Source organism: Microcaecilia unicolor, chromosome 13, assembly GCF_901765095.1.
Source record: "Microcaecilia unicolor chromosome 13, aMicUni1.1, whole genome shotgun sequence".
In the NCBI taxonomy this organism is placed as follows: Eukaryota; Metazoa; Chordata; class Amphibia; order Gymnophiona; family Siphonopidae; genus Microcaecilia; species Microcaecilia unicolor.
The window spans coordinates 13,121,628-13,146,453 of NC_044043.1; the positions used below are offsets into that span (position 1 = coordinate 13,121,628).

General features: G+C 45.8%; 1 protein-coding gene across 2 annotated transcripts in view; it reads left to right on the forward strand.

The window, feature by feature from the left end:
- NLK (nemo like kinase) overlaps positions 1–24,826 on the forward strand; it is a 470,815-nt gene that overhangs the window by 202,844 nt on the left and 243,145 nt on the right. For both annotated transcript variants that reach the window (XM_030222228.1, XM_030222230.1), the window contains exon 3: positions 4,700–4,755. In XM_030222228.1, coding sequence (XP_030078088.1) covers positions 4,700–4,755 — 56 coding nt within the window. The remainder of the gene's footprint in view (positions 1–4,699; positions 4,756–24,826) is intronic.

Consider the following 24,826-nt stretch of genomic DNA (forward strand, 5'->3'; position numbering starts at 1 on the left):
CAAGGTCTTACTGTTTGGATTGGTTTTGTGATAAATTACCCCAAATCACATCTTCAGTCTGTTCAAACCTTAGAGTTCATCGGGGCTTTTCTAGACACTAGTCAGAGTCGAGCGTTCCTCCCTTAACCGAGAGTACCCAACATATCTTTCCGCTCAGATTTCCAAAGCCACCCAAGTATCTTCTAGTCAGATGCTCCACCTACCCGGTCACATGGCTTCAGCTGTCGATGTAACACCGTTGGCTTGACTTCACTTTCAGATTCCTCAGTGGTCACTCTCAGTTGTCCCAAGCTACAGGATTGCTGTTGACCCATATTCAAGTTACTCCACATCTACTCCACTCTCTAAAGTGGTGGATGGTGTCCCAAAATCTCACTAGGGGACTTCCATTTCACTCCCTTCCACATCACACAGTCCTCACCACGGATGCCTCCATGGTAGGTTAGGGTGCTCACCTCAATGGTCTCCACACACAGGGTTCTTGGTCATCACTGGAGAAATGACATCAATCTCTTGGAATTGCAAGAAGTCTGGACACCCTCAAAACTTCCAGGACCGTACAGTCGATTAGATAATACTCATTTGCACATACGACCAGGTTGCGATGTGTTACCCGGACAAAACCCTCTGGGTATATTTGGTGGAAATGTATAGCCTTTGTATGAAAGATTTTCTTTCATAGGACGACTTTGTTCATATGTATCTTTTTTTAAATCATATTTTGATATTGTGATCATGATTTTTCATTACAGTATGACGGTGATATTTTGCATTGTTAATTGTTATGGATTTTGTTAGGATGGAAAACAAGGAGAAAGCTATTGAGACTATGGTGATAAAGGAAACAGCTTTATTCACAGACTCGACACAGTACTGTGTTTCGTCCACAGGCCTGCCTCAGGAGTCTTAAATTATTCAAGTTGTATGAATAAGAGGATATAATTCTTATAATCTTGATAAAGACTTTTAAAACGAAATGTTGCAAGTTATGCAGCGTCTCTGTGTCGTCTAGTTCTGATTGCCCCATCTCAGGATATAGTATAACTAGAAAAGGTTCAGAGAAGGGTGACGAAACAGGGATTTAATTTAATTATGTTACATTTGTACCCCGCGCTTTCCCACTCATGGCAGGCTCAATGCGGCTTACATGGGGCAATGGAGGGTTAAGTGACTTGCCCAGAGTTATGCTGAGTTCGATGCCCCCCCCCCAATCTTACCTGCCTCAGCCATGTAATAGCACAGCTCCCCCCATCCACCCTCCCCTAACCCTTACACACTGAAAATAGAGACAAATATACACACAGAACCATGCACAGACTAGCTCCACTCCCCCCTATAAACCTAATGAAACCCACTTTATGATGTCTTCACACCCAGTTCTCCACCCCCCCCCCCCCCAAAGACATGCATGAGTTTGCCAATTGAGGAAGGAGGTAACATGCCATTCTGTCACATTATCAGGGTAATTCTGTAAAGTATGCATGAACAGTTAAGCACCGGTTGCTTGCATATGTCAATAGAATAATTGCATATATACATGTATGTGTATATACATGTGTGTATGTGCTAAAATTCCTCCTAAATGCAATTCTATAAATACATATGTAGCTTACATATTGCATATTTAACAGTACCTTGGGTAATTGGAAGACTGGGCACCCAAATGGCAGATGAAATTTAATGTGGACAAATGTAGAGTGATGCACATTGGGAAGAATAGTCCAAATCATAATTACTTGATGCTAAGATCCAGCTTAGGATTCAGCATCCAAGAAAAAAAATCTAGGTGCCATCGTAGACAGCACGCTGAAATCTTTTACCCAGTGTGAAGCAAACAGAATGCTAGGATTTATTAGAAAGGGTTAGAAAATAAGCAAAATAATATTATAATGCCTCTGTATCACTCCATGGTATGACTACACCTTGAGGTGCAGTTCTGGTCACCGTATCATAAAAAAGATATAGCAGAATTAGAAAAGGATCAAAGAAAGACTACCAAAATTATTAAAAGGATGACACTCCTTTCATTTGAGGCCAGGCTTAAGAGGTTAGGACTCTTCAGCTTGGAAAAGAGACAACTGAGAGGAGATATGATAGACGTCTACAAAATAGTGGTGTAGAACGGGTAAAGGTAAATAGAATTTTTGCTCTTTCAAAAGGTACAAAGACTAGGGGACAGTCAAGGAAGTTACAAGGTACTACTTTCAAAATGAACAGAAGGAAATATTTTTTCATTCAAAGAATAGTTAAGCTCTGGAACTCGTGTATCTGGGTTTAAAAAAGGTTTGGACAAGTTCCTGGAAGGAAAGTCCATAGTCTGCTATTGAGATAGACATGGGGAAAGCCATTGCTTGTCTCTGGGATCAGTAACATGAATCTTGATACTATTTGGGTTTCTATCAGGTGACCTGAATTGGCCACTGCTGGAAGCAGGGTACTGGGCTAGATGGACCATTGGTCTGACCCAGTATGGCTAGTCTTATGTTCTGAGTTAGGCATAGACATGGTGGAAACTGTCCAGAAGGTTGATTGGGCTCACACGCATGTAACTTACTTGTATATCTCTGGCTCTTAAGTGTATACACTTATGCTAGCTCTGTAGCTGTTGTAAGTGTTTACACCTAGATTATAGATGCATATTTTCACTGTTCACTAAGTATTCATTTAAGGAAAGTAGTTACATACATTCCTTTATAGAATAAGCTCCTACCAGGCATCCAATTATAGAATTGCCCCCTAAGTGTGTACTTTTCAACCTGTTTTTCATTGGATCTTAACTCCAAATGAGTGGGAAAGCGTGGGGTACAAATGTAACAAAAATAAATAAATTACTTGTTGATACTCTAGTTGTCTGAACCCCCCCTCCTCCGCGCCTCTTAATGTTTCAACAACGTTCAGAGGCCAAACCCTATTGCAAATCTTCATATCATCTATGGGAGACATGCCTTCTTTTTCAGACTCTTTGCTTCTAAAATTAAGTAGAACCGATTACCTTGGTTTCCTTTTGGTGTTTTTAAAGTATGGTTATAGGGTTTTATTTTTTATGATTGTTTTTATTATGTGTTATATGTACTCTTAATTGCTATCCGCTTGAAGACCAAATTGATGAAAAGTAGGTTATCAAGTCCAAGGAAATAAATTTAAAATCAGTAAAATCATTACATGTTTTATATCCCGCCTAGTTAATAGGCAGGCTAGAAATGTAAAATAAATAAATATTATTGCTGTTATAGCAGCATCTGATCTCTTCAGTAGATCTTTCCCTTCTCAGAGCATCACTTCATAGATGCCTCAGTTCTTCGATTTGTAAACAAATAGGGCCCAGTATTCAGAAAGACTTGTCAGGTCGATACACAGATTGGTCTTTTTGTTTTTTTTTTTAATGAAAATGTTTTTTTTCCCAATCCTTTGTACTGGCCAGGTAAAAAATCTCTCTCTTCAAGTCTCAGTATTGTGTTAAGAAAAAATTTCTAAGTTCTGAGTCTAAACAAAGTAAAACGATTGAGTAGTAGTTACACGGACAGAATTAATATTAAGCAAACACAGGTTATGATACTCTCAACCTAAAAAGACATTACTTTCTAATGTTATTTTACGTTAAGGCATTTAATGATATAGCATTAAGGGCACCATGGATTTAACATTTATGAAGATTTCATCAGCTGAAATGATTTAGCTAAATTCTGTGTACACACTGCCTTTTTAAATTTTCTTAGTCATACATCCAGGATTTATTATAAATTTGCTAAACTAAACGATTCTCAGGCAGCTATTTTTTTTTATCTACTATCTTTTATAATGTGGCTGTGCAAGTAGGCTGGGCAAGGTTTGCCTTAATTTTTTAGAAGACAGTAGTCATTTATAAATGTTAGCTAATATTTGCCAGATTATAACTAGTGTGTCTCTTGATGTGTTTCCCTAGAACATGGTGGACATTTTTTTGCAAAAACTATTTACACATATTTGTGTGGGATTGTATGATTTCCACAGTCTCTTACCTGGCGTAATAAACAGTTTACATAAGATGAAGGTATGCCCTGCTAAGTGTTAGCATTTTCTAGGTTGTTGCAATTACACTCCCTGCCGACAGACAGCATTGAAGGAAGAAAGCTAGGTTATCCCATGGCTGCCCATCCTTCCTTGCTGAACACTTTATGGAAGTGTTAGAGAGTATATAGCTCTTGTTCTGCTCTTTCTAATTTCAAAAAGGTAAAATAAGGAAATATTTAATTACAGAAGAATACAGTTTGAAATGAAGAGACAAAAATAGTGAGAGAATATGGGAACATGGCAGAAAAAAGAGGGTTAGAGGATTAAAAATTGAAAAGCTGGACTGATGATTCAGTAGAAGCATATAATGCTGGATTTACATTTTTCTTCCTGAGCTGGCCATGGCTGGGAATGTCGTAGCAACAGTGATAGTAGCCTCTGAAATGGAATTCTAGCCGTCACTGTTTAGCCATACTAATAAGAGATTGCTTGTACTGTGCTCCAAAAGGACCCAGGGTCCATCACAATAATGATTAATTGAAGAGGGCATTTAACAATTAAGAGTAGGAATCTAGAAAGTTTGGTTAAGCCTATGGTGCTTGAGATCTGAGTTATTGGTGGCTGCCCGATTTATTACTATTTTATTTATCTTTTCATAAAAATTTGCGTTTCTCCCTAATTGGGACTTGTGCTTTTAATCTTTCCTTAGGTACTCTCTGCTCTTGATATACTCCAACCTCCTCACATTGATTATTTTGAAGAAATGTATCCTAAACAAAAAAATAAAATAAAACTGTTGAACAAGGTAGGTAGGTATGAGCTGGTAAAATCTTCAAACTCTACCTGTGTCAGTTTTGTCTGAGAAGTCATCACTTTTCATAAGGCGAGAAAGCATTACTTAGAAATGCTTTTATCTTGGCTACCAGAAAATGATGACAAAATCTATATTAACTTTCTTTTATACTGATTTAAAATGAAATGAATTTTAAAAAATCTGAAATTCTGAGAATGCTGAACATGATGGATAAATGTTTATGATTACAGGGAGTGTAATTTTATAACAGGCTGCCTAATGTGTGGCAGGTTGAACCTCTTTTCTAAGGGAATGTGTATACTTTCCTTTTCAAATTTAATCCACAGAAAATATTCCTCAAATTCTATTAAAATTGCTAAACATTGCACATGCAGTTTAATTGAATAATCTAATTAGCACCGATAATTGACTTAAGCAATTGCACTGATTAAGTTTAATTGGAATATGTGTATGTAAATTTATGCACGAGTTCAAAAAGGGGGCATGGAAATGGGAGGGTCAAGGCTGGAATAGGGGCGTTCCTAAAATTAATGCGTATAGTTATAGAATGAGGGAGCAATGTGCCTAAGGTGTGAAGATTTCCACCATGTTTCAGTTGATGTAAGTGGCCATACCTAAAGTTAAGCTTGATTCCTGGGCATAAGCACTATTCTATAAACCGCGCCTAACTTTAAGCATGGCTTATAGAATAATGCTTTTATCGGTGTTTCAGCACCATATGTAGAATTCACCTCTATTTGTACATATTTATATCTGCTCTTTTGGTAAACAAAAATGTCCCAGTTTGTTTTATGCACATATGAACATATTTTATTAAATATGTTTGTTAGTCTAAATTCTGGTCCAACTATCCTCCTCAGGAATGCTTCCACTCAGGTCAGTCAATAAGTTTAGAGCAATTTTGTAACAGTGCACCTAAACGTAGGCACCTAGAAGAAACTTATCTAGAGTCTTTTCTATAAAGGAAAGTAAGCACCTACTTTCCTTTATAAAATACTGGTGTAACAGGTTAAATAGGTACATAGAGTTTAGGTAAGACAACTTAGCACCAGCTATAGAGCCTAGACTGCTAAATAAATGAGTAAATTAAAGTATTCTATATTTTATGTAACTGTGCATCCTGCTCATGCTCCACCCAGACTTTGCCCATTGCATTTAGATGCCATTTTATAGAATATTGAATAGAAAGAATTTTGTCATTTATCCACATATACCAGTATTCTGGTCATTTATGTGCATACTTGGCGCCTAAATGCACTAAGGATGTTCTATGACAGAAGGCATTAGCTTATCTGGCCCATTCTGTGGGCTGAAGCCAGTGGGTGGAGCTTGCTGCCATATTGTGTGACTTCATACATTCAAAGACACTATTGGAAAACAATAGCAGACTTGTGAAGTTTGACGCCTATGTGTGTGTGAGATTTTATTTTAAAATTTGACAGCTTTTTTTTATTTATTTGAAACCGTCCCGTATGTAACCTGAGTTTTGGTTTTTTTTTTAAATCTCGGGGGGGGGGGGGAGTCCAGGGGGTGTGAACTGCAGTCCTGCTCTAGGTGAGGGCGCTCCGGAATGGCAGACTAGTTTTTTTGTAGCCAGAGAAGTCCCCACAATTCGACCCCAAGGGTCAGGCAGAGCCAGGGCCTTTCTTAAAGCTGCCTGCTATAAAAATTGAGCCTCCCACTACTTCAAAAACAAGTCTTCCACCCCGGAGCACCCACAATGACAGCAGGACCGCAGCTCAAGCCCCAGGTTCCCCCCCACCCCTACCCAGTTTAAAAGAGAGCCTCAGGTTACATATGGGAAGCTTTCAAATAAATAAAAAAGCTGTAACCCCACCACCACCACACACACACACACACAGGCAGTCATAAACCTCACAAGTTTGCAGCGGAATATATCGGCATTAGGGGTGCTTTCGCCTAATATGTCTCCCATTGCAGCCTTGCTTGGCCCTCAGCCTGCAGTTTGGCCTCCAACACCGGTGTTGCCTACCACCCAAACTGGTACCCCCTCGACGTCGGTGGAGGAAGCTTCACCAGAGTTGAGGCATGAGCCGATTTCTCGATGCCCCTCTCGGTGACATGTTACCTTTAACTCGAGGCAGGCTCGGTCTCAGCCCTCCCATGAGGAGTTTTTGACTGACCCCAATGAGGAGTGCTCATAGAGGAGGATCCATGGTACGTTTCGGAGGATGAGTCCTATGGCATCCCCTCCAACCTCTCCCCTCCACAGGAAAAGAGAAAGTCTCCTCATGAAAGCCTTTCCTTTCCCTCTTTTGTTAAGGAAATGGCGTATGCCATTCTATTTCATATGGAGGTGGAGAATGATCCCAGGACCAAGACACTCGAGGTCCTGGACTATGAGTCTCCTCCTAGAAGGCTGTGACTGTACCACTGAATGAGATCTTGCAGGACATTCTTGTGTGGAACTGAGAGTCCCCTCTGTCTGTCCTGGTACTACCCAGAAGAATAGATAGCATATACCACCAGGTTCACAGCACCCAGGGGTTTGATAAGCCACAGTTGCCTCATCGTTCCCTTGTGGTTGAATCCATCCTCAAAAGGGCCAAGAGTTCTAGGGACTATGTTTCAGCATCCCGGGCAGAGAAGCTAGAATCTTGGACTCATTTGAGAGCAAGATGTTTCAAGCTTTATGCTCATGTCACGTATACAATCATACCAGCTCTGCACGAGCATCTGCTTGCAGGGCTCGTTGCAGAAGTTGCTAGATTTGGCTGACGCTCTCCCACCAGAGCAGGCTGAGTCTCTTTGCCAGTTGGTCAAGCAACAGAAGGCATGTTATAAATTCTTGGCCAGGGGCACCTACGACACTTTTGATGTGGCATCCAGGATCTCTGCCCAAAGTATAACGATGTGCAGACTCACATGACTGCTTGTCCCTAACTTTGAACTTTCGGTTCAGCAGAGATTGGCTGATGCCCCATGTTGGGGGATTACCTTTTTGGAGAGAAGATTTAAGAGGTCGCTGACCAGATTAAGAAACACACTGATACCATCTCTTCTGTCTCCCGCCAGGCACCTTCTGCATCTGCCTCATTTTGTAGGAGGTCTTTTGGCAAGTTGAGAGGGGGTGCCTTCTGCTCGCAGAGGAGTAGATATGCCATTTCCTCATGCCTGTGTTGTGAAGCTCAGCCCCAGCATGCTTGTTCTCATCAACAGCATGCGCCTAAGGCCCCTGCTGCTATCCAGTCCAAGCAAGGGACAAGCTGTTGACTGGCTCCAGCAGAGAATAGCCAAGTGTCCGTGCCAGACGACTTGCCTGTCGGGGGGGGAGGCTGAAGTTTTTTCATGAAAGGTGGCCCCTTGTAACCTCTGACCTCGGTGGGTTCTTCAAATAGTCTGTCTCAAATATGTGCCCTCAGTTGGCATTGGAAACCTCTAAATTGCCCACCGAGCGCTCATTCCTTCAGCGCTCAGCATGACTAAGTTCCCTGTAGAGGAACTCTCAACCCTTCTCAAGGTCCATGCGGTCAAACCCATTCGACCAGGAGAGGAAGGGTGGGGATTCTATTCCAAGTACTTTCTTGTACAGAAGAAGACAGGGGGAGATGTGTCCCATCCTAGACCTAAGGGCCCTGAACAAATTCCTGGTCAAAGAAAATTTCAGGATGGTTTCCTTGAGTACTGTTCTACCCATGATTCAGGAAAATGTCTCACCAAATTGTACTGATTCAAACGGACAATTAAGTTGCAATGTTTTACACCAAGAAGCAGGGGGACACCAGATCATGCCCTCTCTGTCAGGAGGCCGTTCAGATGTGGCGTTGGTATGGTATGTTCCTTCGCACCACTTATCTAGCATGCAAAAACAGCCTGACCGATGGACTGAGCAGGGTCATGCAACTGCACGAGTGGTCTCTCAACATGGGCGTTGCCCATGAGATCTTCCCCTTGGTGGATCTCTTTATCACTTACATCAATCACAAGGTCCCTCAGTTCTGTTCCATACTCCAGGCCCATGATAGACTAGCGTCGGATTCCTTTCTCCTTCATTGGGGGATGAGTCTTCTATATGCGTATCCTCCCATACCTCTACTGGGGAAGACTTTGTTGAAACTCAAGCAAGACCGCAGGACCATGATACTGATTGCTCCTTACTGGCCTCAACAGATCTGGTTCCCTCTTCTTCTGGAGTTATCCTCCGAAGAACCATGGAGATTGTAGTGTTTTCTGACCCTCATCATGCAGAATGAGGGGTCTCTTCTTCATCTCAACCTCCAGTCTCTGGCCATCGTGGCCTGGATATTGAGAACCTAGAATTTAGTTCCTTGGATCTGCCACAGGGTGTCTTCCGAGTCTTGCTGGCTTCCAGGAAAGATTCCACTAAGAGGTTGTTATTTTAAATGGACGAGGTTTGCTGTCTGGTGTGAAGGCAAGGCCATACATCCCATTTCATGTCCTACACACACCATGCTTGATTATCTTTTGCACCTTTCTGATTCTGGTGTTAAGCACTAATCTCACTGAGGTGTGAACCCTTATCATCAACATGTAGGGTAAGCCTATCTCTGGACAACCTCTAGTTGTTCACTTTATGAGAGGTTTGTTTTTGTGAAAGCCCCATGTCAGATCTCCACCAGTGTCATGGGACCTCAACGTCATTCTCACCCACCTGATGGAAGGTCATTTTCTTGGTGGCTGTTTCAGCTCGTAGAATCAATGAGCTTCAGGCCTTAGTAGTGGATGCTGTAGGAGTATTTCCCTGAGTGTCTCACCTTGCTGGTCTTGGCCTATACAAGCCTATGACATTCTGTTACAACAAGATGGCTGCATCAACCTCTGACCTGTGATCAGGAGGAGCTGCTAAAAACTGTACTACCTCGTAACATAGTGTGACTTATCAGTGGTGTAATTTTATCTGGTAACCAGTAAGAATTAGTGTTTAGTAGTGTGACGTATGAGTGTAATTTTTATCAGCCTGTAATTTTGTATTCAGCCAAAGCTTTGCCAGAGTGTCTATATTTTGTATACATTACCTATATTTTCTTATCTGATATACTATAATAAATCTAATATATATATTCCAGCCTGCATTCTCAGTTGCTGTTCTTTCTAACGGAAGTATTTGGCTAAGTTCCAAGGTTCCCACCCCTAGGCCGAGTACAGGATAATTTGCTTGCAGATAGTTCTGCTTGGGGAACCTGGACACAGGTAATTTATTATCTGTGGCTATCCTACAATGCCCCTTATACCAAATTTCATCACAACAGAGTAGTCCTCCACATGCACCCAAAGTTCCTGCCTAAGGTGGTGTGGAGTTCCATGTGAACCAGCAGCTGTCTTGCGAACATTCTTTCCCTGACCTCATGCCTATCCTGGCGAGAGCGCCTTGCACACCTTAGACTGCATGCGAGCATTGGCCTATTACATGGAGTGGACTAAACCCCACAAACAGTCCACACAACTTTTTGTTTTTTTTAATCCCAACTTGATGGAGGTTGCCATCGAGAAATGCACAATCTCAATTGGTTGGCAGATTGCATTTCTTTATTAGATTGTAAGCTCTTTGAGCAGGGACTGTCTTTCTTCTATGTTTGTGCAGGCTGCGTACGCCTTGTAGCGCTATAGAAATGCTAAATAGTAGTAGTACTTTCACTTATGCCCAGGCTGGGCTGACACTGGAGGGTCATGTCAAAGCTCACAATGTCAGAGCCATGGCTGCATTGATAGCCCAATTTTGGCAGGCTCCACTGAAGAAATTTGCAAGGCTGCCACTTCGTCTTCGGTACACACATTCACATCACACTACTACCTTGAGCAGGATACCCCCCGATGCAGTAGTCGGTTTGGACAGTCAGTATTGCAGAATCTGTTTGGGGTCTAGAATCAAACTCCATCCCCCAGGCCCATTTCCTTCTGTTCCAGGCTGCACTCTGTATAAAGTTTCAGTTTAATCTATGTTATGTCCTCGCTATTGCAAGGCCCAATTGACCAATGATGGTGGTTTACGGTGAGCCTGGTAGCTAGGGATTCCCCATATATGAGAATAAATAGACCTGCTTGTCCTCGGAAAAAACAGATACTTACCTGTAGCAGGTATTCTCCGAGGACAAGCAGGCTGCTTGTTCTCACATATGGGTGACGTCCACGGCAGCCCCAGGTCCGGAAAATCTTCCTAGCAACAAAAGTTGCTAAAGCCTTCGAGCGCGCAGGTGTGGCCATGCTTCCACCTGTCGCACAAGAGTCCCGCTTCAGTCTTCTTTTTTCTGCGGTCAAGAGTGGCTGTTTATGGCGGTTCTGTGCCCCAGAAAAGAAGAGCCTTCGTCTTAGCCGGCTTTTCGCCGTTTTTCTTTTTTCTCCATTTGTGCTCGAGAACGAGCTGTTTCGTTTTTTTTTTTTTTTCAAAAAAAAAAGTTTTCCCTTAGTTTTCTTTAGTTTAGCCCTCAAGTTTCCTTTTGTTATCATGTGCGGCCATTTTGGCTGCCCGTACGGGTTTTCTCCCCTTTTTTGTGCCCTTCCTTTGGCACCATCACGAATTTTGATTTTGCCGCCGCTATTTTTCCGTCGATGACATCGAGGCTCGCCAGGGGCTTCAAAAAGTGCACTCAGTGCAACCGGGCAATCTCAGGCACCGACCTTCACGCGTGGTGTATCCAGTGCCTTGGTCCCGACCATCGCCCAGACGCATGTAAGTTGTGTCTTAGCCTTAAAAAGCGGACACAAGCGTCGAGACAAGCTCAACGGGAACGCCTGTTTGGAGCTTTGCCCGGTACTTTGGCGTCAACGTTGACAGCGGTACCGAGGTCGATGTCGGCACCGGAGAGTGCATCGACCTCGGAGCGCAGGTAATGGCTGTCCAGAGACCATCGAGTGGGTCTCCACCTGCCTCGTGGGCTCCTGCGGTACAGGCCCATCGGGACCGACCCCGAGGAGGTGTGTGGATTCCACGTCCTCCTCGTCGGTACCGAGGGATACCGGTGATGTGCCTCGAGCAAAGGCAAAGAAGCACCGTCATCGGTCCCCTTGTCGTCACGGTACTGAGAACTCCGGGGCGTCGAGGGAATCGGCACCCGTGAAGCGTCGACGCTGGGAGGATCACTCACCCTCCATACAAGAGGTGTCGATGCGCCGTTCTCCGGACAGCCCAGTACCGCCTCCTCCTCCTCGGCAGATTCTGGTCTCGACTCCTGTACCAACTCCACAGCTTTTCTCGACAGACACTCTTGACGAGCGCCTCCGAGCCATTCTTCCAGGCAACCTGGAAGGGCTGCTGCAACCGTCTGTTACGGTACCGGGGGTGCTTGCGCAGTCGGTACCGTTGATAGATGTGGCGGCTAGCTCCCTGCCTGTGGTGAGGCCCTTGACGTCGGTGCCGCTTGCGGCATCGGCCTCGGCTGCCCCCCCCCCCCCGAGTCGACTGTCCGTCGATGGAGGGAGCTTCATTGCCGCCGGCACGGGAGTCAACTTCTCGGCATCGCCATCGAGGACATAGCTCCTCGGCGTTGATACGGGCTCAGCTTCAGACTGCAGTCAGAGAACTCCTGTCCGATACCGAAGGAGAGGCTCGAGGGAGGCAGAGGAAGATCCAAGATATTTCTCTTCAGAGGAGTTTTGTGGCCTTCCCTCTGACCCTACTCCTTCAACAGAGAGAAAGCTCTCTGCCCCGGAGAGTTTGTCTTTCTCGTCCTTTGTCCGGGAAATGTCTACGGCCATTCCCTTCCCGGTGGTAACTGAGGATGAGCCCAGGGCTGAGATGTTCGCGGTCCTGGACTATCCTTCACCACCTAAGGAGTCATCCACTGTTCCTCTACATAATGTCCTTGTTAAGGAAATTGATGAAACCATTATCTAACCCCACCATTCCTAAGAAGGTTGAGTCTCAGTATAGGATTCACGGGGACCCGGAGTTGATGAAGGCCCAGTTACCTCATGACTCGGGGGGGGGGGGGGGGGGGGGGGGGGGGGTTGTGGATTCTGCTCTCAAGAGAGCCAAAAGTATGAGAGATTTCGCCTCGGCACCCCCGGGACGGGAGGCTCGAACTTTGGACTCTTTTGGGAGGAAGACCTACCAGTCAGCCATGCTCCTCTCCAAAATCCAGTCCTACCAGCTCTACACGAGCATTCACTTGCGGAATAATGTGAAGCAACTGGCGGACCTGGTCAATCAGCTCCCTTTGGAGCAGGCCAGGCCTTTTCAGGAGGTAGTCAGGCAGCTGAAAGCGTGTCGTAAATTCCTGTCCAGGAGTACTTAGGATTCTTTTGATGTGGCATCCAGAGCCGCTGCTCAGGGTATAGTGATGCGCAGACTCTCATGGCTGTGTGCCTCTGACCTCGACAATCGAGTCCAGCAGCAACTTGCGGATGTTCCTTGCCGGGGGGATAATATTTTCGGCGAGAAAGTCAAACAGGTGGTAGAGCAGCTCCACCAGCGGGAAACCACATTCGACAAACTCTCCCACCGGGCGCCTTCAGCATCTACCTCATCAGGTGGACGTTTTTACGGGGGAAGGAGGATTGCTCCCTTTGCTTACAGTAAGCGTAGGTACAATCCACCTTCCCACCAGTCTGCTCAGGCTCAACCCTAGCGTGCTCGTTCACGTCAACAGCTGCCCAGCAAAAGCAAGGGATGAGCTTTTGACTGGCTCCAGGCGAGCATAGCCGCAGTAAAAGTGTCTGTGCTGGACGATCTACCGGTCGGGGGGAGGTTAAAATTTTTTCACCAAAGGTGGCCTCTTGTAACCTCCGATTGGTGGGTTATTCAAATAGTCCGGTGGGGATACTCCCTCAATTTGATCTCCAAACCTCCAAATTGCCCACCGGGAGCTCAGTCCTTCAGCTTCCAGCACAGGCAGGTGCTTGCAGAGGAACTCTCCGCTCTTCTCAGCGCCAATGCGGTCGAGCCCGTGCCACCGGGGCAAGAAGGGCTGGGATTCTATTCCAGGTACTTCCTTGTGGAAAAGAAAACAGAGGGGATGCGTCCCATCCTAGACCTAAGGGCCCTGAACAAATATCTGATTCGAGAAAAGTTCATGATGCTTTCCCTTGGCACCCTATGATTCAGAAAAATGACTGGCTATGCTCCCTGGACTTGAAGGATGCTTATACACACATCCCGATACTGCCAGCTCACAGGCAGTATCTTCGATTCCGTCTGGGAACACAGCACTTTCAGTATTGTGTTCTGCCCTTTGGGCTCGCCTCTGCACCCCGGGTGTTCACCAAATGCCTGGCGGTCGTTGCAGCGTCGCTACGCAGGCTGGAAGTGCATGTGTTCCCTTATCTCAATGATTGGCTGGTGAAGAACACCTTGGAGGCAGGAGCTCTACAGTCCATGCAGGTGACTCTCAAACTTCTGGAGCTACTCAGGTTTGTTATAAATTACCCAAAGTCCCATCTCCTTCCAGTTCAACAACTAGAATTCATAGGAGCTCTGCTGGACTCTCAGACAGCTCAGGCCTATCTTCCCGAGGCAAGGGCGGACAACCTTCTGTCCCTGGTTTCCGTGGCCAGAGCGTCTCAGCAGTTCACAGCTCGGCAGATGTTGAGACTTTTGGGCCATATGGCCTCCACAGTTCATGTGACTCCCATGGCCCATCTTCACATGAGATCAGCTCAATGGACTTGGCTTCCCAGTGGTATCAAGCTGCTGGGGATCTAGAGGATGCAGTCCAGTTGTCCACCGGTTTTCACAATTCCCTGCTATGGTGGACAATTCGCTCCAATTTGACCTTGGGACGTCCCTTCCAAATTCCTTAGCCTCAAAAGGTGCTGACTACAGATGCATCTCTCCTAGGGTGGGGAGCTCATGTAGATGGGCTCCACACTCAGGGAGCTTGGTCCCTTCAGGAATCAGGTCTTCAGATTAATCTCCTGGAGTTCCGAGCGATGTGGAACGCTCTAAAGGCTTTCAGAGATCGGCTGCCCAATCAAATTATCCAAATTCAGACAGACAACCAGGTTGCCATGTACTATGTCAACAAGCAGGGGGGGCACCGGATCTCACCCCCTGTGTCAGGAAGCCGTCCAGATGTGGCTTTAGGCCCACTGTCACGGCATGTTTCTCCAGGCCATGTATCTGGCAGGCGTAAACAACAGTCTAGCTGACAGGTTTAGCAGGATAATGCAACCTCACAAGTGGTCTCTCAACAGGGCAGTTGTCTGCAAGATCTTCCGAGCGTGGGGCACCCCCTCGGTGGATCTTTTTGCCACTCAGATCAATCACAAGTTCCCTCAGTTCTGTCCAGACTTCAGGCCTACGACAGGCTAGCCTCAGATGCCTTTCTCCTACATTGGGGGTCAGGTCTTCTCTATGTGTATCCTCCCATACCTCTGTTGGGGAAGACTTTGCTGAAACTCCAGCAAGACCGCGGAACCATGATTCTGATTGCGCCCTTTTGGCCGCGTCAGATTTGATTCCCTCTTCTTCTGCAGTTGTCCTCCGAAGAACCGTGCAGATTGGAGTGTTTTCCAACCCTCATCACTCAGAACGAGGGGGCGCTTCTGCATCCCAACCTTCAGTCTCTGGCTTTCACGGCCTGGATGTTGAGGGCGTAGATTTCACCTCCTTGGTTCTTTCTGAGGGTGTCTCCCGAGTCTTGCTTCCAGGAAAGATTCCACGAAGAGGTTACTCTTTGAAATGGAGGATGTTTGCCGTCTGGTGTGACAGCAAGGGCCCTAGATCCTCGCTCTTGTCCTACACAGACCCTGCTTGAATACCTTCTGCACTTGTCAGAATCTGGTCTTAAGACCAACTCAGTAAGAGTTCATCTTAGTGCTATTAGTGCTTATCATTATCGGGTGGGAGGGTAAGCCTATATCTGGACAGCCTTTAGTTGTTCGATTCATGAGAGGTTTGCTTTTGTCAAAGCCCCCTGTCAAACTTCCTACGGTGTTATGGGATCTCAACGTCGTCCTCACCCAGCTGATGAAAGCTCCTTTTGAGCCACTGGATTCCTGCCATCTGAAGAATTTGACCTGGAAGGTCATTTTCTTGGTGGCTGTTACTTCAGCTCGTAGAGTCAGTGAGCTTCAAGCCTTGGTAGCCCATGCTCCCTATACTAAATTTCATCATAACAGAGTAGTCCTCCGCACTCACCCTAAGTTCTTGCTGAAGGTGGTGTCGGAGTTCCATCTGAACCAGTCAATTGTCTTGCCAACATTCTTTCCCCGTCCTCATACCCACCCTGCTGAACGTCAGTTGCATACATTGGACTGCAAGAGAGCATTGGACTTCTATGTGGAGCGGACAAGCCCCTTCAGACAGTCTGCCCAAATGTTTGTTTCTTTCGACCCCAACAGAAGGGGAGTGGCTGTCGGGAAATGCACCATTTCCAATTGGCTAGCAGATTGCATTTCCTTCACTTACGCCCAGGCTGGGCTGACTCTTGAGGGTCATGTCACGGCTCATAGTGTTAGAGCCATGGCAGCATCAGTGGCCCACTTGAAGTCAGCCACTATTGAAGAGATTTGCAAGGCTGTGACGTGGTCATCAGTCCACACATTCACATCTGATTACTGCCTTCAGCAGGACAGCCGACGCGACAGTCGATTTGGGCAGTCGGTGCTGCAGAATCTGTTTGGGGTTTAGAATCCAACTCCACCCCCCTAGGCCCATTTTTATTCTGTTCCAGGCTGCACTCTCAGTTAGGTGTTTCTTAGTAGGTCAATTTTTGTTATGTCCTCGCTGTTGCGAGGCCCAGTTGACCCTGTTTGTTGTTTTGAGTGAGCCTGGGGGCTAGGGATACCCATATGTGAGAACAAGCAGCCTGCTTGTCCTCGGAGAAAGCGACGTTACTTACCTGTAGCAGGTATTCTCCGGGGACAGCAGGCTGATTGTTCTCACCAACCCGCCCGCCTCCCCTTTGGAGTTGTTCCTTTCTTTGGTTTTGCTTCATAAGTTGACTGAAGCGGGACTCTTGTGCGACGGGCGGGAGGATGGCCGTACATGCGCGGTGTGCGCACCCACGCGCTCGAAGGCTTTAGCTTCTTTTGTTGCTAGGAAGATTTTCCGGACCTGGGGCTGCCGTGGACGTCACCCATATGTGAGAACTATCAGCCTGCTGTCCCCGGAGAATATCTACTACAGGTAAGTAACTTCGCTATATATGCTGTAGTATTGTACTGTGGTAACCGCACTCTCACAGTAACATAGTAGATGACGGCAGAAAAAGACCAGCACGGTCCATCCAGTCTGCCCAACAAGATAAACTCACATGTGCCCCTTTTTGTGTATACCTTACCTTGATTTGTACCTGTCTTTTTCAGGGCACAGACCGTGTAAGTCTGCCCAGCACTATCCCCGCCCCCCAACCACCAGCCCCACCTCCCACCACCGGCTCTGGCACAGACCGTATAAGTCTGCCCAGCACTATCCCACCTCCCAACCACCAGCCGTGCCTCCGACCACCGGCTAAGCTTCTGGGGATTCCTTCCTTCTGAGCAGGATTCCTTTATGTTTATCCCATGCATGTTTGAATTTTGTTACTGTTTTCCTCTCCACCACCTCCTGCGGGAGGGCATTCCAAGCATCCACCATTCTCTCCGTGAAAAAATACTTCCTGACATTTTTCGAGTCTGCCCCCTTCAATCTCATTTCATGTCCTCTAGTTCTACCGCCTTCCCATCTCCGGAAAAGGTTCGTTTGCGGATTAATACCTTTCAAATATTTGAATGTCTGTATCATATCACCCCTGTTTCTCCTTTCCTCCAGGGTATACATGTTCAGGTCAACAAGTCTCTCCTCATACATCTACCATTCTCGTAGCTTTTCTTTGCACCGCTTCCATTTTTTTTTTTAACATCCTTCGCAAGATAGGGCCTCCAAAATTGAACACAATACTCCAGGTGGGGCCTCACCGTCTTATACAGGGGTATTAAAACCTCTTCTTCTGCTAGTAACACCTCTCTCTATACAGCCTAGCAACCTTCTAGCTACGGCCACCGCCTTGTCACACTGTTTCGTCGCCTTGGTTGCTACAATGGTGCTGAGCCTGCAGTATGATTTCAGTTAGGGAGAAAGTGAACAGTGCAGCTGCTTGAGTCCAATGATTTTCCAACTCTTACTAGCGGCTCTGAGGGGTCCCAGCAACGATACCTGCTTTCAAGGGGGGTCCCAGTGGCACAAGCAACTGAAGGGGGCTAGCTGCATGGGTGGCTCTGAGGGAGGATCAGCAGCTCTACAAGGGTCAATGGCGGGAGATGCTTTTTTCAACTTCCTCAGTAAGCCAGAGTAAGGTTTGGAACTCAAAGAGGCTACTGGAGCACCAGAATGAGGCTTGGAATGCACAGAGGCAGCCAATGGAAGGAAGGTGAGCCCTGAGCATTAATCATGTTAATTAACTAGCATTTACAAAAAAATAACATTAATTGCATTATATCTATATATCCTTAAACTGGATGGTGTACCTTGACAATGTGCCAAGAGATGAAAAAGATTGAAAGTCATCAAATTAAGCAGTGGAACTACTAAGCCAAAGCATGATATATTAAAAACCAAAACAAGAAACTTTAAAATTTCATCATATGGATTACTGGCAGTCAGCAACTTTCGGCTGCAAAGTGGACTACTTTGGTTGTGGTCCAGATCCAATTTCCTGAACCAGAATGCATTACAAGGAGGACTTAAGCGAAGGGACAAACTTACAGAAACGTGGAGCCAAAGACACAGCCTAAAATGTCCCATCTGTAAAGGTGCAAAAGGTGCAGAAAAAAAAAAAAGAAAACCTACAGCACTGGTATTTCCAGGCAGTCTCCCATCCTAGAAACCAGCCAAGCCCAACCCTGCTGAGCTTCCAAGATCAGAGGTGAGGCACACTCAGGGTGGTGTGCTCATAGGCAATGCCTGTACTGCCAGTATAAAAAGTGTTTCACAAAGGAAGGAGGGAAACTTCCAAGCTGTCCAAGCAACTGACCTCAAGAGAAAAACTGAGGGGATAGAAAAGTCTGTAAATAAAAACGCTAAATAGGCCCTTTCAGAGGCCCAACATACAAGAAGCCCTGCTCCAATGCTGTTCACTGTTTCCCACACCAGGAACAGCCTTAGCGAACGCAGGAACTATAAGAAAATCTAAACTCACTACAGACAGTGATGCCTATTGCTATCAATGTACCCACTTAGGCAAACATGGCTTTCTAGCTCAGGTGATTCTTGCTGCCTTTGTGCAGAAAGGGACTGCCCTAAAAATACTCCAACAGAATAGAGGAAAACAGGGGAGAAAACATCCCCTCTTCAAGGCAGGGTAACTAAAATAAAATAAAAATATTCCCTTATCTCTTGTTTGTCCTGTTTGTCCAAATTAGATTGTAAGCACTGTGGAGCAGGGACTGTCTCTTCATGTTCAAGTGTATAGTGCTGCGTACGTCTAGTAGCGCTATAGAAATGATAAGTAGTAGTAGTAGTAGAAAAGACTGAGACAGGGAACAAGTCATCAAACTCCATAGGCTGAACTAAAAAGGAACTGTCAGTTCCCCTACCAGACTTCTGCAACATATAGGCATAGAGAGCAACATAATGAGCTCGGGAGGGGGGGGGGGGGGGGGGGGGGCATCAGATTCCTTCTGGAAAAAACTTAGCCATCTGGAACCCATCTGCCCAAGATGGCCATAAAAAGTCCCCCAATCACGAAAAGGGCTACTGAGGCCAAGTTCTCTTTAAGAAGAAAGGTTCAAATTAAGGAAATCCTGCTCAGAAGATATATAAACAGCTTAAAGTAGTTCTGTTCTTCCCTTGGATCCCCTTGCATAGTCGGGCCAGTTTGAGAAGAATTTGTGCCACTGCCCCAGTGGGCGGGAACGCACTCGTGCAGCGCAGTAGATCGTGTCTCGCGCTCCACAAAGCTCTAAATAGCTTGTCATAAGCTCCTGACCGGGCAGTGTGGGATTGTGTTACCCATACGTGAGAATATAAGGCCTGCTGTCATCTAAGAATATCTGCTACAGTTAAGTATCATCACTTTTTCTGCTCATAAAACACTGCTTTACCTGCATAAATGCCTTTTAAAACTGCCATCTAAAGGATTAGTACTAAACAGATTCTTGAAAACATAGTTAATTTATCACCAAACTGAAGCCCCTTATTTAATCAGAGGCTTCAATTGGGTTAAAGTGGGAGTGTGTTTTTATTCAGGAGATTCTTGGTTGTTTTTCTAGGATCTATCTCCATGATTAAATTGCACCATAATGGAGGGTTTTTTTTGTTTGTTTGTTTGTTTTGCTATTATTTTAACTGTTATGGTTGTGTTGGTCAGTTCCTGATTATGTACTTGCGCGCCCCCAAAATAAATCCCATATCTGTTAACAAAAAGATTAATTTATTTTTAAATTTGAAATTTAAGACCATTATTTCATTTTGCACAGCTAAAATGGTGTTTTGTGCAACAGTAAGTCAGTTTTCAGAGCATTGGTTCAAACTGTCTCTATCTCAACAATATTCAGTATTTATCATTTTGCTTTAAAGACAAAAGAATGGCCAATACTGGGTCAAACCAATAGTCCATTTAGCCCAGTATCCTGTTTCTAACAGTGGCCAATCCAGGTCACAAGTATCTGTAGAAACCGAAATAGTATCAACTTTCTATGCTACCAATGCCAGGGCAAGCAGTGGCTTCCCCATGTCTCTATTAAATCCAGGTAACACTGATCGCTGTTACCACATCCTCTGGCAACGAGTTCCAGAACATAACAATTGAGTGAAAAAATATTTTGTCCTATTTGTTTTAAAAGTATTTCCATGTAACTTCATTAAGTGTCCCCTAGTCTTTGTACTTTTTGAAAGAGTAAAAAATTGATTTCATTTCTACTTGTTCTACACCACTCAGGGTTTTGTAGACCTCGATCATATCTCCCCCCAGCCATCTCTCTTCCAAACTGAACACCCCTAACCTCTTTAACTTTTCCTCATTTGAGAGGATTTCCATCCCCTTTTTCAATTTGGTTTTCTTCTGTGAACCTTTTCTAATTCCACTATTAGGCACTCTACTATTCAAATGGCCATTAAATTGTACCCTCTGTTATCTGTCCAATAACCAATTCCTAATCCACAACAGAATATTGCCTCCTATCCCTTGACTCTCTTAATTTTCTCAGGAGACTTCCCTCAGCTAAATCCATGCTGACTCTGTCCCATTACTCTACTATTCAAATGGCCATTAAATTGTACCCTCTGTTATCTGTCCAATAACCAATTCCTAATCCACAACAGAATATTGCCTCCTATCCCTTGACTCTCTTAATTTTCTCAGGAGACTTCCCTCAGCTAAATCCATGCTGACTCTGTCCCATTAAACGTTTATCTATGTGTTCCGTAATTTATTTTCTTTATAATAGTTTCCATTATTTTGCCTTGCACAGACTTCAGGCTTATTGGTCTGTAATTTTCCTGATCACCCCTGGAACCCTTTTTAAAAATAGGCATTACATTGGCCACCCTCCAGTTTTCAGGTACTACAGTTGATTTTAATGACAGGTTACAGATTACTAATAGCATAGTAACATAGTAGATGACAACAGATAAAGACATGTATGGTCCATCCAGTCTTTCCAACAAGATAAACTCATAGTATAAGGTATGATACGTATACTTGATCTTCATTTGTTCTTGTCATTTTTAGGTCATGGACCGTAGAAATCTGCCCAGCATTGTCCTTGTTCTCCATTTACGGAAACTGAACCTCTCCAGCCATCGAATCACCACTTACCTTCTTTGGTTTCACTCCTTCTTACGGGATTTCTTTGTATTTATTTCATGCATTCTTGAATTCCATTACCATTTTTATGTCTACCACCTCCTGCGGGAGTTCATTCCAGGTGTCTACCACCCTCTCCATGAAAAACTACTTCCTGACATTATTCCTGTGTCTCCTCCCCCTCCCCCCTCCCCCGGCAACCTCAATTCATGTCCTCTAGTTCTACCACTTTTTCATCTCAGGAAAATTTTTGTATATGAATACTTTTCAGATATTTGAATGTCCTGTATCATATCACTCGTGTCTCTCCTTTTCTCCAGGGTATATGTATTCAGGTTCTCAAGTCTCTTATCATACATCTTGAGATACAAACCCCATACCATTTTGTTTGCTTTTCTCTGAACTTCTTCAATTCTTTTTACGTCCTTAGCAAGATACGGCCTCCAAAACTAACCACAATACTCCAAGTAGGCCTTGACGAATGACTTGTTCAGGGGCATCAACACCTCCTTTTTTCTGCTGGTTATACCCCTCTCTATGCAGCATAGCATCCTTCTGGCCTTAGCCACCGCCTAGTTATATTGTTTTGTCACCTTGAGATTCTCGGACACCATCATCCCAAGGTCCCTAGCCAGAGCTGTGCTTATCAATCTCTCGCCTCCTATCTGGTACATCTCCTTCTGACTTCCGCAGTCCAAGTGCATCACTCTGCACTTCTTGGTATTATATTATAGCTGTAAAATACTAAGAAACCTCAATCATTAAAAAAAAAATTTGTAAGACTTTTATTTCTCCGAGGACAAGCAGGCTGATATTCTCACGTGTGGGTGATGTCACGTCGGCCCCTGGAGGATTTCTAGCAGAATTCTCTGAAAGTCTCTTCTGGAGCGTTCCATCACGCATGGCGTTCGTACTGCGCATGCGCGCACGTAGTTTCCCGCCCATCGTGCGGTCATGCTCCTCAGTTTCTTCTTTTCCGCGTCTGAGGAGACACTGAGTTCTTTTTGAGCGCTTCGTGTTTCCTTGCTCCCGGAGTGAAGTTTCTTCTCGTCTTCGTCGTAGATCGTGCTTCCGTTCCTTTCTATGAGGACTGTTTAAAAAAAAAAAAGAAAAAAAAAACTTTTTCCCTTTATTTTTCAGTTTTATTCCCCCTTTATAAGTTTACTTTATTTTTCGTCATGACCGTGGTTAGGTCGCTTGGTCGGGTTTTTTCGCCTTCCTTTGTCTTATTTTTTCTGACAAAATCGCGTCTTTTGATTTCGCGGACGCAATTTTTCCCGCCATGTCATTGAAGACGCCCAGTGGCTTCAAGCCATGCACCCGCTGCAACCGGACCATCTCTGGCACTGATCCGCACTCCTGGTGCCTTCAGTGCCTTGGGCCCGACCATCTTCAGGAGACCTGTAAGTTGTGCCTGAAAATGAAAAAGCGCACTCAGATCTCCAGAGAGGCCTAGAGAGAAAAACTTTTTGGGTCCGGTACCTCGGCATCGACATCGGTACCGTCGATGTCGAGAGCAGCTTTGATATGTCGGGAGACCAGGTGAAGGCTGCCAAAAGACCGATGCATGCTGGGAGCAGTGATGCATCAAGTGGATCTCCACCCACCTCGGCGCCTCCTGCTTTGCAGGCCCCCCGGGACCGACCTGTATCGGACCCGGCCCCGAGGAGGCGTGTGGATTCCACGTCCTCCTCACCGGTACCGAGGAGTCTTGATGACGGGCGTTGGGCGAAGGCCAAGAAGTACCTTCATCGTTCTCCTTCTCGACACGGTACAGGGAGCTCCGGGTCGTCGAAGCATTCGGCACCCGAGAAGTGTCGACACCGAGAGGCTCGCTCTCCTTCTGTGATGGAGGTGTCGACGCGACGGTCGTCTGGCATCCCGGTACCGGCTCCCCAGCCTCTGCAGATTCTGTCTCCGAAGCCCACACCGGCACCGCAGCCTTCCTCAACAGCTTCTCTAGATGAGCGCATCAAGGCTATTTTTTCTGGTTTTATGGAAGCGGTGCTGCACCATTTGCGTCCAGCACCAGCGGTATCGGTACCGACGGTGCCGAAGGTTCCTGCGGCACCTAGCCTTTTGCCGGTGGTGAGGTCTCCTTCAACGGTACCACTTGCGGTACCGGAGTCGGCAGCCTCCCGGGTCGACTCTCCATTGCCATCGGTGGAGGAAGCTTCACCGGAGTCTCCTGGGGAGTCGACTTCTCGACACCGTCATCGAGGTCACCGCACCTCCATGTCGAGACGGGCTCGGATCCGGACTGCTCTTTCTGAGCTGTTGGCCCCATCCGATGATGACTCATCTGATGAGAATGGCGGGCATGGAGTTTTCTCTGCTGAGGATTCTCTAGGTCTTCCATCTGATTCAACTCCCTCACCTCAGAAGCAGCTCTCCCCTCTGGAGAGCTTGTCTTTTTCATCTTTTGTGCGGGAAATGTCTGAGGCCATTCCCTTCTCTGTAGAGACTGTGAATGAGCCCAGAGCCAAGATGCTCGAGGTCCTGGATTATCCATCTCCACCTAAGTCTTCTACCACAGTTCCTTTTCATGATACACTCAGGGACGTGCTGATGAGGAACTGGGAGAAGCCTCTTTCATGCCCAAATATCCCCAAAAAGGCTGAGTTCCAGTATCGGATCCACGGGGAACCCAGTTTCGTCAGGCCTCAGTTGCCTCATGATTCTGCGTTGGTGGATTCCGCTCTCAGAAGTGCCAAGAGTTCTAGGAACTTTGCCTCGGCGCCCCCGGGGCGGGAACATAGAACCTTGGACTCTTTTGGGAGAAAGGCGTATCAGGCTGGCATGCTCGCATCCAAAATTCAATCGTACGAGTTCTTTACGAGCATTCATTTGTGGAACGCAGTGAGGCAGCTTGAGAGCTTGTCGCATCCAAAATTCAATCATACCAGTTCTTTACAAGCATTCATTTGCGGAACGCAGTGAGGCAGCTTGAGAGCTTGGTTGACGCGCTCCCACCGGAGCAGGCTGAGCCTTTTCGTCAAGTGGTCAGGCAGCAAAAGGCGTGTCGCAAGTTCCTGTCCAGGGGCATTTACGATACTTGCGATGTGACATCCAGATTTTCTGCTATGGGTAGTGCTATAGTGATGCGCAGACTCTCATGGCTGCGAGCCTCTAACCTGGAGGAAAGGATTCAGCAGAAGATTGCGGATTTTTGACTTGCTCCAGTTGAGCATAGCCGCTATCAAAGTGTCTGTGCCGGACAATCTGCCTGTCAGAGGGAGGTTAAAATTTTTTCACCAAAGGTGGCCTCTTGTAACCTCCGACAGGTGGGTTCTTCAAATATTCTGGTTAGGATACACCCTAAATCTGGAATCCAAACCTCCAAATTGCCCACCGAGAGCTCAGTCCTTCAGCTCTCAGC